This window comes from Neofelis nebulosa, chromosome 6 (assembly GCF_028018385.1).
Source record: "Neofelis nebulosa isolate mNeoNeb1 chromosome 6, mNeoNeb1.pri, whole genome shotgun sequence".
Classification (NCBI taxonomy): Eukaryota; Metazoa; Chordata; class Mammalia; order Carnivora; family Felidae; genus Neofelis; species Neofelis nebulosa.
Window position 1 is genome coordinate 54,625,920 of NC_080787.1, and position 14,142 is coordinate 54,640,061.

A 14,142-nucleotide genomic window follows, 5' to 3' on the forward strand; every position below is an offset into this window, starting at 1 on the left:
ATCATGGGGAAGATTTATGCATGTAGGGGAGGCCGTGCAAACTGGGTATTTGTGGCAAGCAGAAAGGGAACACTGCCACATTGACGTCAATTCCACATATCTACAGACACCAGCCATCCCTCGCTCATTCTCACTGCTTAAGATAGGAGTTGGCTAGTTGGATTTCTCCATCTCTCACCAATACCTTCTCATTTACACACGTGTCCTGGCCATTGCAAGAGTAAAGCTAAGTCACTCAACCAAGTCTTCTATCATCGGTTTAGAATGAGATCAATGGAACTCATATCCAAAAACATCAACAGATGCCTAATTTTTGATACCTTTCTATTTTCTAGCACCTCTGCATAGGGAAGATTTTTTAGGTTAGAGGTATATTTTTTCAGTGTTTGATATTACAGTTATTATGCCACAAGGCATTGAAATCAATACTGCAAAAGCAGTGGCTAGAATACTAATAAGAGTTACCAGCAGGAGGAAAATAAGCAGTCATAGAAAACCTGTTTCAACTGTTTACATAGTTCCAAAGTATTGTAAACACAGATTCTTTCCATTAGTTTGATGTTCCTTCATTTTTGTCCCATTTAACCTCCAAATCAAAGCTTAACCACTCTTATAAAGGACAAAAATCAGTTAATTGTTTGGATTCCTTTAAATGACACACAGACTTATAATGAAATAATAAAGAATTTTTTTCATGATATGCTGTATAAATTTTCAGATCTTGCTCATTAGTTGTTTGACTTTGTACTTGTACCATGATAGAAGCATGACTTTCTGACATTTCAAATATATGAAAGTTGTTATTATAAATATACAAAAATAACATGGCATTTGAGTTCCATTTTCTGAAGGCTTTATTATACTTTTACTGTTTCTACATGCATCAAAAATGTAGATATTTTCTAAGGTATTCAGTCCTCAAATAAATGTTTAAAATTAATTACCTGTCACGTGTTTAACGATCTCATTGTATCTGCCAATTATAAATCTGACAGTCATCAGTGACAGTCACTTAAAATAAATTTTGTATTATTGTGATCTTTCTTACCATCTAGTGTTAAAAACTACATTTGTACCTAGTTTGTTTTCAGAAAAACAATGTATTGGGAAGGGCACCATACTATAAATGAGAAAATGTGAATTACTACTTACTAGTGGTATAACTTCTCTGGGTATCAGATTTCTCACGTGTATAATCAGAATAACCACATCTTCCCAGCTCATTTCCTAGGCTTATTCAGAAATCTGGAGTGCACTATTTATATATGCATGTATTTTATGTAATGTGAACTGTTGTGTACACGTAATGTGGGATTATTGTTATTGATTTACTGAGCCAATGAACTAACAGAAATGACTAATTTACTTCTGTCAGGGAAAATGTCTTGAGTTTCTAATAAAGGATCAAATACCTGCAGAAATTGCTGACTGCGTGCTTGGCTTGATTTCTTGCATCATTCTGGTCTTCGCCACCAGCCACGTAAAGAAATCCGTCCATCACAGCCACACACTGATTAAAACTCTTGGCTGGCATTTCTGTAAGCTTGCTCCATCCATTTTCAGGGTCTCTGTACAAGATGTCTCTACTAAGGGACTTCTCAGTGAGGCCTGGGCGTCCCCCAACAGTGACAAGGACTCGACAGCCCCCACGGATTCTCGTGCGCCTAGACTGCAATGTGTTTTGATGATATGGAAGTAAGTGGTAGTTCATAGCATCTACGAGAAGTTTGTGGCAGTCAGCATCTTGCATCATTCTTGGTACAGACTGAACATAGTTGACCAGGTCTTGTGCAGAGATGGTACCAAAGCGAATATTGCTCAAGAGATCTGCAGCATACCTTACTCTCTTTTGGTCAAATTCTAACCACTTCATTGCAATCTGGAATGCTACTATTTCAGAAGGCAACTGTAAGTCATCATCTATGAGAAGTTCATTAATTTGCTCAAAGGTAAGTTTCAAAAACTGATCTGATTCTGCAAATTCAAGGAAGTTATCCCGGATAAATTTTTGGGTTGCTGCTTTTGCATTTTTCAAAGAGTATGTTTCAGCAATGTTAGCAATGTACATGCAATTCTCAACACTCATCTCCCGTATCAGAAAATCACTGCACATCTTCACAAGGGTGTGGATCTGAAGATAAACAGCAGCAGAAATAATGCTTCCTATCGTGTACAAGGAGAGAGTCAGCTTTCCGGTGTAGGCATATGCGATGACAGTAGCCAGGCCTAGTGGTGAGATATCATTGAGATCCACCCTTTGGGTAGATGGGTCTTTTTTTAGGATGTTGTAAAAGTATTCACTGCATGAAGCCATCACTGACTTGTGAACATCAAAAGATTTGGTTTTGGTGCCAATGACTAAGTCGCAAAGGAAGTTCTCCTGCCTCATTCTACTTAAGCCTTCCAAGAGATTGGGGCCGTAAGAAGCATCTGTTAGTTCAGAAGAAATGCAGTTAAGGCCATTGCCTCCCTCTAGGAGCCCATTCAAAGCATTTAATTTGTTTAGGGGGCTATCTTCTACGATTATGGTCATCTCATTGATATCTCCTTTGTTCTTTTTGACAGTCTTCTTTTTGGGGGCCATGTTGGCAAACACACTGTCACAGGCAAGATTTTGCTACAAAAAAAAAAAAAAAAAGAAAAGAAAAGAAAGAAAGAAAAAGAAAGAAAAGAAAGAAAGGCATGGTTTTATTTTAACTGTGCATTGGGCTTTGAAATGTTACACTGAAAACCATCTTTTTCATAATAGTTTTTTAATAGCATAATGTAGATTAAACCTCAAAAATGGGCTTAAAGACTTACATTAAACCAGATGCACATTTTATGGACAGTTTGCTTCAGCATCAAGCACTGAAGACAATTCTAGAAAGATTTATATTATCAAATGAGACCTCTCAATACCTATATTGCCAAGTAACTATATAGCAGAAATGATCAAATATTCTCTGTTCTAGCTGTATAGTATTTATAGAATAGTAGTTAAACATCACTTGAAGGGCTTAGTTTATTCTCATGAAAAAATGAATTATAACTACTCTGAAGTTTTCCTCAATAAAATACTAAAATTCAGGAATCCATGTGAAATGTATATATATATTAGAATAAATGTGGAATTTAAAAATCAGTGGGTAAGGATTTGTAATGACACATTAGTTCAATTAATTTCTACTCTACATAGTCACTAAAATAACTTCCAGATGGATGAAATCCCTAAGTCACACTCACACACACACATACACATACACACACACGCAGTGTGTACAAAAAGTAGAGCAAAGTAGGTGTTTTTTTTCTTTTTCTTTTTTAATTTTAGGGTAGGAAAGGCCCTCTTAAGCATAATCCCAAATCCAGAAGTCATAGGGGAAAAGACTGAAATATCTGAATACAAAAAAAGGAAACTATAAAATAACACCAGCCATTTAAAAGGCAAGAAATTGATGTTTAAAAAATGTTTGTCACATTCTTTTTTTCAATGTTTATTTATTTATTTTTAGAGAGAGAGTGTGCACGCAAGTCAGGGAGAGGCAGATAGAGAGGGAGAGAGAGAATCCCAAACGGGCTTGATCTTAAGAACTGCGAGATCATAACCTGAACCAAAACAAAAAATTGGATGCTTAACCTCTGAGCCACCCAGGCACACCCCACCTTTTTAAAAATTGTAACACTCTTGACAGATAATAAGTTAATTAACATGATATTTAAAGAACTCCAACAATTAATTAACAATAAAATAATCCAATTAAAAATTATCTAAGACTATGACTAGGTAACTAGATTGTTCACAGAAAATACAAATAGTTGATCAATACATTTTTTAAAGCTAAACTATAATCAGGGAACTGTCAACTGAAATACAGAAATCCTTTTTATTTATTTTTTTGTGGATTCATTTTGCTTATCAGATGGTTAAAATATTTTTTAATCTTCATATATCAGATACTGGTGTGGTGCTCTCCACACACATTATTGATGGGAGTATGATTGATACAGTCTTTGCTTTGATGCTAAATCTAAATCTAGGAATGTGCCTCATAGAGTATTATCCTCATAAAGATATATTTATATGGATAGTATCCATTTTCCATTATCAATGTTATAAATATTTGAGCCAGTTTAAACCGATATGAAGTGGCTCTGAACCTTTAAGGTGATTTAAGCTTTAGTATTAAACAGACTTGAAATATACTAAGTTTAACAAATACATGCTTAGCCCTTAAAATATCATTAATTAAACTGTTTCAGACTTGTTAAAAATATTGAGCTTAGTCACCAGAAGATGTTATATTTGGACTTTTCAGTGGGTTTTATTTACACCAGGATGGTAGTATTCACTTTTTTGTGAGATTACTGTTTTTTTTTTTTAATTTTGAAGATTGCAAAATCAGTATTTATAAATCAACAACTCACTTTGGTAGATATTATTCCAGATAATCGGATAAGCTTATACAAACTTATATTTGCATATTTTTGAGCAGTGATGTGTTGATAAACCAGCTCTCTTAAAGGTGAAAAAGTCCTTCTTTGTAAAGTATGGATTTCTTTAGTGCAAATACACTCATTGTGGCTGCTTTTAAGCTATCCACTGCTTAACAATCAGCTTGTCAAATTCCTGAAAATGTAACAGTTGGCTTTGAGAAGCCAGTACAAGTCAGCTCCAGCATACCACTCACTATATGAGAACTTACATCAAAACACATTGATGCTGTATTATTCAGCAGTTTGTTTTTTCTCACCTACCATAAGTTATGTACTTCCTTCCGTATCAGTACACACATGCATTCACATCATTCTGATAGTTGCATAGCATCCCATACTAAAGATGTATAAAACTTATGCAATTATTCTCCTACTGATGGGTATTTGGGTATTCAGGCATTTCATAGTTTTTTGAAGGCTGTGTGTGTGTGTGTGTGTGTGTGTCTTTTAAGTCTCACTGTTGAATTCATTCTGAAGGGTAAAACTTGGCTTTGATCCTTCTTGAACGGCCTTCAATTTAATTACTGGAATATATGTTAAGAATTCCGTAACCTTTTTATTTTGTTTGTCCTTATTCCTTTGATGTAGAAGAATCATAGCAAGTACGTGGGAAACAGAGAAGATCTATCTCTTTGCCAGGGCCTTTTGTCCTCCTCATTAAGTTCAGATTGTCATATTCATATTTATATTTGTTTACAAGACGGCAGCACATATGTCCTGCTTCATTCTTTCCTGCAAGCAATGCCAGATGCATCCTGACCTTGTGAAATAGATTTCCAAACACGCATCAGTTTAGTCTTCAAATGCCTTTGACTTAGGTGGTTAGTGTCCTCTTGATGGATTTTTCTGGGGAAATGTAAAAATTTTGTTCAGCAAGTACTTATCAGACACCTACTGCTGTCTGGGCAGCACTGTGCTGGGAGTGATGGAGTAATACAATACGTAATTTATGTTAGACAGACAAGGCATACAAGTATAAAATGGCAACAAGTAACTAGGTAAACACAATAACTTTTTTTAAACATCAGTTTCTACCATCTGGAGTAGAAGCACCAATGTCTTTGGGAAAAGCCTGGTCTATTTTCTTGGAAGAGCCCCTTGGACAATTTTTTATTCCCATAAATGTTGGGCTTATAATCACTCATTATTTTGGAGGAAATCCTGAACTTGAAGAGTAGTATCAATGTTTTAGACCGAAAAGGTAAATATTCTGTTCATCTATCATTAAATGATTACAGTAGTCCCCTTTTTATCTGTGGTTTTACTTTCCTCTCTTTCCATTACCCATGGTCAGCTGTGGTCTGGAGGCAGATGATGTCCTTCTGGACAGAAGACCAATAGTAGCCTAAATGCTACATCACAACGCCTATGTCATTCACCTCACTTCATCTCGTCACGTAAGCATTTTATCATCTCACAGCATCACAAGAAGGGTGAGTAAGGTACAGTAAGATATTTTAAGAGAGAGCACATTCACATAGCTTGGATTATAGTATGTTGTCATAGTTATTCTATTTTATTATTATTGTTGTTAATCTCTTACTGCGCCTAATTTGTAAACTTTATCCGAGGTATGTATGTATAGGAAAAAACATAGAGTGTGTGTATGTATATAGGCATATATATATATATATATATATATATATATATATATAAGCTTCAGTACTATTTGCAGTTTTAGGCATCACCGGGGGTCTTGGAAGATATCCCCTGTGGATAAGGGGTGACTACTGTATTCATTGGTAGCATATAGAATATCTTAAATATCTTAAGATATTCAACAACTGATAAAACAGGGCGCCTACTAAATAGCATGGATTCACAGGCGCCTACTAAATAGCATGGATTCTGGAGCTGAGTTCCAGAGGCTTCCCTGGAGCACTCTGTGTAAGACATCAGTTGCTGGATAACAGTGGGGCCCAGGGGCTTCTTGGAGAAGGTGGAGGGGTGGGAGGGAATCAGGGGGAGGTCAGGGCAGCAAATATCCGGATATACAGAAGGATCAACTCTGTACGGAAGGATCTCACTATTTTAACAACTGGTATACCGTACTGAATCATTATTGTCTCAGAGACAGGGTATAATCATGAGGTTTCTGAAGAAAAGAGAAAATCTAGCTTCAACAAAGCAGCAATATTATGGGGCTCTGGAGACAAAGGGCCAGCAGGGAATTCCAAAGGAAAGGGTGACCAGTGGACCCTGGGAGCAATAATATATGATTGCCAGTTTTAAATCTTCCTTTTCTACATTGTTACTCTCCTATATCACACTTAATTGAGGAATCTCAAGTATCCTTAATAAAGTCTGATAAATTGCTGACTAGCTCCCTCTCTGCCTGTAGGAGTATCATCTGGTATTGTCGTGAACACCTCAGCCTCTACAGAAGGACTGCTTCAGTTTAACAAGCAGCTCTAGGGGTGAGGGTGGGAAGCTGTGGATTGGGTGGGGGGGAGAAGCAGGGGAAACTATCAAGTGACTGTAGGGAATATAAAAAGCAGGATGTGGGGTACCTGGGGGGCTCAGATCGTTAAGCCTCCGGCTCTTGATTTCTGCTCAGGTCATGATCTCACAGCTCCTGAGTTCAAGCCCTGCATTGGGCTCTGTGCTGACAGTGCGGACAGAGCCTGCATGGTATTCTCTGTCTCCCTCTCTCTCTCTGCCCCTCCTCCGCTTGTGCTCTCTCAGAGACTCAAAATAAATAAATAAACTTAAAAAAAATAAAGGCAGGGTGATTTTGTAGAGGAGTCAAGAGTTGGAAAAAAGAAATAGCATAGGATGAGTTCCCCTACCCTTGCAAAGTTTTGTGGTGGTTTTTTTGTGGGTTGTTTTGTTTTGTTGGTGGCTTTTTGCCTAAGAGCAGACTGCAACTGGCACTTCATAGGGCAGCTACACCTCCAACAGAAAGTATCGCTGCATCGAAGAACCAGAGGACAGTTTGTGGCAATCACATCCACTGCAAAGTGAGCTGGGAATTCTGGGAAAAAGAGATCCTCAAAGGGGAACTCAGTGGAAATTTAGATCTTCAGGAAGGAATGAAAAGTATCAGAAATGATAAATATCTGGATGCATATAAAAGACTTTTTTTCCCTCTAAACTTCTTTAAAATTCATACAACTCTTCAAAGCAAAATTGATAAATTGTCTTGCGGGGTTTCTAATATTTCTAGATGTAGCACATACAACAATTACAGCATAAAGGGTGGGGTGATGGTAAGTGAATCTATATGGTTGCAAGGTTACTACATTTTATGTGGAATGGTAAATATTAACTTCTGTAGCCTGTGAGAATTTAACTTTGCATATTGTAATCTCTAGAGTAGTGCTGTCCAATAGAAATGTAACATGAGTCACACATGCAATTAAAGAATTTCCAGTAGTGACATTAAAATGTTAAAAAGAAACAAGTGAAATTAATTTTAATAATATAGTTTATTCAACCATATACATGCAAAATCTTATCATTTCACTATGTAATTGGTATAAAATTATTAATGTGATATTTTACATTCTTCATTCATCCCAAGTCTTCAAAATGCAAGGTGTATTTTATACTTACAGTGCAGCTCATTTTGGACTAGCTACACCTAAAGTGTTTAATAGTCACATGTGACTGATGACCATGGTATTGGACAGCAAAGCCCTAGAATAACCACTTACAGAATGCAGAGTACGGGGCGCCTGGGTGGCTCAGTTGGTTAAGTGTCCGACTTTCGCTCATGATCTCACAGTTTGTGAGTTTGAGCCCTGCATTGGGCTCCCTGCTGTCGACATGAAGCCCACTTCAGATCCCCTGTACCCCCCTTTCTCTGCCCCTCCCCTGTTTGTACTCTCTCTCTCTCTCTCAAAAATAAATAAAAACATTAAAAAAAAGAATGCCAAGTATAGCTGAAAGACCAATAGATTAAATGGAATTCAAAAGAAGGCAGGGAAGTTGGAGCAGAGAGACAAAAATTAGAGGGGACAAAACCCCTGCTAAGTAATTTAATGGTAAACCTAAATCCAATTATATTACTAATTATATTAAATGTCAGTGGGTTGAACATAACAGGCACAGATTCTCAGAACGGATAAGAAAAGCAAGAGTAAGACCCAAATATATGCTGTCTACAAGAGACTCACTATAAAGACACAGATAGGTAAAAAATAAATGGGTACAAAAAGATTTACTGTAGAAATAGTAGACATAAGAAGACTGGAGTGGATATGTTAATATCAGGTGAAATACATTTCAATAAAAAAACAATTACCATTGGTAAAGAGGGAATTTCATAATGATAAGAAGGTCAAATCATCATGAGAATATAACAACTATAAACATATATATGCAAATAACAGACTTTCTTTTTACTTATTTAAAAAAAAATTTTTTTTTAACGTTTATTTATTTTTGAGACAGAGAGAAACAGAGCATGAACGGGGGAGGGTCAGAGAGAGAGAGAGGGAGACACAGAATCTGAAACAGGCTCCAGGCTCTGAGCTGTCAGCACAGAGCCTGACGCGGGGCTCGAACTCACGGACCGTGAGATCATGACCTAAGCCGAAGTCGGAGGCTTAACCGACTGAGCTACCCAGGCGCCCCAATAACAGACTTTCAAAGTTACGTGAAGCAAAACAAGTGACAGAATTAAAAGGAGAAATGGGCAATTCCTCAATTATACTTGAAAATATTAATAACTCTCAGACACTAACAGAACTACTAGGCAAAGAAATCAGTAAAGTTATAGATTACCTGAACAACATTATTAATCACCTTGATTTAACTGATATTTCTATGACATTACACCCAACAACTGCAGAATACAAATTCTCCTCAGGTGCACATGGTTCTCTCACCAAGACAGATCAGACCCTATGCTGGACCACAAAACATGTCTCAGTAAATTTAAAGGCACTGAAGCCATACTGAGTACATTCTCTGATCATACTGGAATTAAATTTAGAAATTAGTAACAATAATCTAGAAAAACCACCATTATTTGGAAATTAAACAGTATACTTCTAAATAATCCATGTGTCAAAGAAGAAGTCACAAGAGAAATTAGATAATATTTCAAACTAAATGATAATGAAATGTGATATAAATACAGCTCTGCTACCAATCCAAAGTAAGACTCACCATAGATTACCTAACCTCTTAGAGTCTCCACTGACTTGTCTTTAAAGTGAAGATAATAATAGTGCCTGCCTGCAAGGTTGCAAATGAAAACGTAATGAGAAATTAATGCCTATACAGCACTCAGCCGAGTATCTAGCAAAAAGTGAGCATTCAAAAAATTTCAATCATTTTCATAAAAATCAACAACATTGTGTTGTGGGTCTTTGGGAATAGGAAAGTAACTTGTTTAAGCCTTGAGGTGAAGCGAATCAGAGAAAGATGCCACATTATGGAAAAGCAATCATGAGGAGCAGGGGACAAGCATACACAGGGACCCAGAATGAGAAATGGCAAACAGCAACCTGGAAGCAGGGGGCTGTTTCTAGAAACTATGAACATTTCTAAGAATTTTTGAAAATCCTAGAGAGAGAAATGGAATTTGTGCAATTATGCAGTATGAGGAGCAGATTATTGTTATTTTGATATGAATGATAAAGGTAACCCTAGAAATTTAGAAGACTTGGGACATTTGGTTATCGGTTATGTAGCAACACAAAATTACATGAAACAGATTGAACCTGTAAGACTGGGCCTAAGGATTCAAATACAAGGGCTATTTTGGTGAAGTGGTGTTGGGATGGGAGGGTTTGCAGATAATAGGTTTTGGTGGTCCTGGTACAAAACAAAGGGTTTTTAAGAGGAGTGGGTGGGGGGGGGGGGGTGGGAGCAGAGAAGATCACTTAGTAGTAGAGGAAATGCCTCATGCTGAAGCAGGGAGGCATGACTCAGCATGGTACATGCAGACTCAGATGGCTGTCATGAGGGATAGGTGGGCAGGCATATTAGGCCAAAACATAAAGGTTGTTGGATTCTGGGAAGGGTCTGAACTCAATAAATTAGTATGTGATCAAGAAGGATTAAGAAATCTCCAGGATGGGAGAAGAAGATGACCTGAGGCCCTAGTGAAATCAGTAAAAGTTCTTCCAGGCCTCCGTCTCTTATCTCCTGTTGCCACTTTTAATTTCCTTTATATATAGATATAGATATAGATATAGTTATAGATATAGATATAGATATAGATATATACATATCTATCTTTCTATCTACCTAGATATATATGTACATGTATATGTACAGTTGACTCTTGAACTGAACTTCCACACAGGTTTTTTCAATAAATACACTGGAGGTTTTTTTGGAGATTTGCAATAACTGAAAACACTTGCAGACAAACCATATAATCTAGAAATAGTGAAAAAATTAAGAAAAAGTCTGGTACGTCATGAATGCATAAAATGTATGTAGATACTAGTCTATTTTATCATCTGCTACCATAAGATACACACAAACCTGTTATAAACAATTTAAAATTTATGAAAACGTACACACACAAACACAGACCATGTGTGGCACCATTTGTAGTTGAGAGAAACGTAAACAAACATAAAGATGCAGAATTAAGTCATAACTGCATAAAATTAATTGCAATAATTTTTCAGCACCCTCCTGTTGCTACTGCAGTGAGCTTAAGAGTTGCAAATATTTGGGGCGCCTGGGTGGCGCAGTCGGTTAAGTGGCCGACTTCAGCCAGGTCACGATCTCGCGTCTGTGAGTTCGAGCCCCGCGTCGGGCTCTGTGCTGACAGCTCGGAGCCTGGAGCCTGTTTCCAATTCTGTGTCTCCCTCTCTCTCTGCCCCTCCCCTGTTCATGCTCTGTGTCTCTCTGTCCCAAAAATAAATAAAAAACATTGAAAAAAAATTAAAAAAAAAAAAAAAAAAAAAAAAAAAAAAGAGTTGCAAATATTCTCTTAACATGCTGCGTGACCCTAATCACCTCTGCATAAACAGTCTGTCTCTCCAGGAAATTTTTCTTATGGTCCTTGTGATCAGTAGTTAAGTTTTGGGGGAATCAAAAGCTATACGCAGATTTTTGAGTGTGCAGGGGTTTGGCTCCCCTAACCTCCATGTTGCTCAAGGGTCAGCTGTTTATTATGTATATATAATTTTATTATTTAAATGATATTTTAAATAATATTAATCAGTTCAATTAATTTAGTATAATTAATATTTTAAAAACATTTTATTTTTAAGTAATCTCTATACCCAACATGGGCTCAAAGCCACAACCCCAAGATCAAGAGTTGCGTGCTCTACCGACTGAGGCAGCCAGGTGCCCCTATTAATTAAAATTTTATTTTATTTTATTTTATTTTATTTTATTTTATTTTATTTATTTAATTTATTTTTAAGACATGCTCTTTGTTGACATTTTTTAAATGTTTATTTATTTTTGAAAGAGAGAGAGAGAGAGCGCAAGCAGGGGACGGACAGAGAGAGAGGGAGACACGGAATCCGAAGTAGGTTCCAGGCTCTGAGCCATCAGCACAGAGTCTGACACAGGGCTCAAACTCACGAACCGAGAGATCATGACCTGAGCCGAAGTCGCACGCCTGACTGGCTGAGCCACCCAGGCATCACTTAATTAATATTCTAGGTAACATTTTAATATGTACATTTTTAAAATAAGAGAGGTCTTTTAGAGCCCTCAAAATCCAGGTAACTGGCTTCTTAAGCGCTCTCTAGGCGAGTTAGAGGGAGAGAAGTCGTCAGGAGACTATAAAAGACTACTGAAACCAGAGCTTGCCTTCAACTTCCTAGTGGCCATATTTTCCCAGACATGCTCACATATTCAATCATTCTGTACTAGAGCTGCCACTACATCCTTTTTCTAGGTGTGCACCTTGGAGGTGAGGCTGTGTATCCACCTGGCCAGGTGTTCTTAGTGTGGGCTATGTTCCTCCAATAAGGACCCTAAAGTCTCCTCACAGGACTCTGAGGGTCAGTCACTGCTCTGAAGCTGGGCAAAGCTCTGATGATGTCCTCTAGGCTGCAGAGATGTTCACGGGCTCCTGTATCCCGACAGATGCTTTTCCACTGGGCCTGCTCCTCTAATTCCTATTGGCCCTGCATGGGGCTCTGGCCACTGCTTTTCTCAATTCGAGGAGGATTACAGGTCAGCAAGAGTGGTAAGGGCAGCTACTCAGGGCCCTACTGCAGAGAAGACTAGCTTTCTCATTATGGCAGATCAAAACCCAAGAGGCTCCGTTCTCATCAGGCAGACAGACAAGCCTCCAACAAACTCTACAGATCCCTCACCCTGGGGCCTTGCTGGGGAGTACAAGCACAGGGATGTTACAGTGGGCGTATGTGTGCACACACACACATATACACTCACCGTGCCACGTGACCGACCATCATTCTTTCACAGTCACATTTAAATGAAGAGCAAGGACAGCTTGAAATGAAGGGAGTTGTAAAAGGGCAGCCTAAGGAGCAGATGTGTGAAGGTAAAGTGGAACAATTTAATCCACTGCTATTTACTCATTCCGTCATGGCGCTGGGCTTCCAAGCTGATTGTACAACGAATGATCAGAAAGAACTGAATATTTACAAAATATATTACTCAGTCACTGCAAATGCAAATGGCTCAGTCACTCAGGTCATATGCAAACATATATTCAGAAACAATTTGTACAGGAACTCTTTACTGTTTCTTCTACAATTATACAAATGTTCACTGTGTGCCTTGGGTCATACTGTAAGTGATGGCTGATGATGGTCACAGTGACAGCCCCACAATGTGGTTGTGAGGAACAGATGTTTTACAAATGAGTTGCATACATATGTTCATATGTAATCTAGAGTATAACCTAGAAATTAAGCAATAAATTTTGAAAGCATTCCGCTTTCATTGATTCAATTATATATTAACTCACAGTTGGATGAGGGTTTTAATTACTGTTATTTTTTTAAAGCTTTTTTCTCTTTTTTTAACTGAGTGAGTGTCTTGTGGTCAAGCTGCTGAGACATTGTCCAGGCTTCTTGGCAGGGCAACGACCACGATTACCATAGAGGGAGGTTAGGAAGGCTTTGACTGGGGTCATGGTCTAGATGGTGAGAAGCACAGCCTTGCTGAGGTGTCCTAGGCTGGGAGAGTTTCAAGACTGTTTCTCTGTTGTTCTTAAAGCACAACAGGCTTGATTCTCCCTCCCTACCCAGGGGGGGGGGCTCTAGGAAGCTGTGGGTCTCCCCACCACCACTCCAGGATCAAAGAAAGGAAGAACCACACATGCTCCCTGAGACAGTTAGGCCTTGCAGTTTTCACACAGCCCCTACCATAGTAGGACTCACTGGAAAGAGGAACTGGTCCAGTTAGTTACAGCAGAAGAGGTTGTGTAATGGGATGAACAGCTAAGTATAACGGAAGGCACTGCAAATCCTTTCCTTTCCCTTCTCTTTTTGGGTGAAAGACTGCACAGGGTGCAGAGGGTTATAGAAAGCTCGCTATACTTCCAAACTATCCCTTCATTCTGTGCAGAAACCCCAGACAATTCTCTTTTTCTGGTGATGGACACCATAGCCTCCCTCCTTCTGTCTCTGCTCTGTCCAATATTACCCGGAGCAGCCTCTTGGGTCCCCTGGAAGGGCTGCCCATTAGAAACTAGGTAGAAGGGTACTAGAGATGCAATTCCACACTTTCCTCCCATTGTCCACCGCAGATCTTGGCTCTTGT

At 38.3% G+C, this 14,142-nt stretch overlaps 1 protein-coding gene across 3 annotated transcripts in view; it reads right to left on the reverse strand.

Annotated features, from left to right (window-relative positions):
• Positions 1 to 14,142, reverse strand: part of KLHL31 (kelch like family member 31) — a 47,720-nt gene that overhangs the window by 29,981 nt on the left and 3,597 nt on the right. For all 3 annotated transcript variants that reach the window (XR_009263039.1, XM_058734273.1, XM_058734272.1), the window contains one exon: positions 1,413 to 2,617. Coding sequence is in view for 2 of the 3 variants with exons in the window: in XM_058734273.1 (XP_058590256.1) it covers positions 1,413 to 2,584 (1,172 nt within the window). In the remaining variant the exon portion in view is untranslated. The remainder of the gene's footprint in view (positions 1 to 1,412; positions 2,618 to 14,142) is intronic.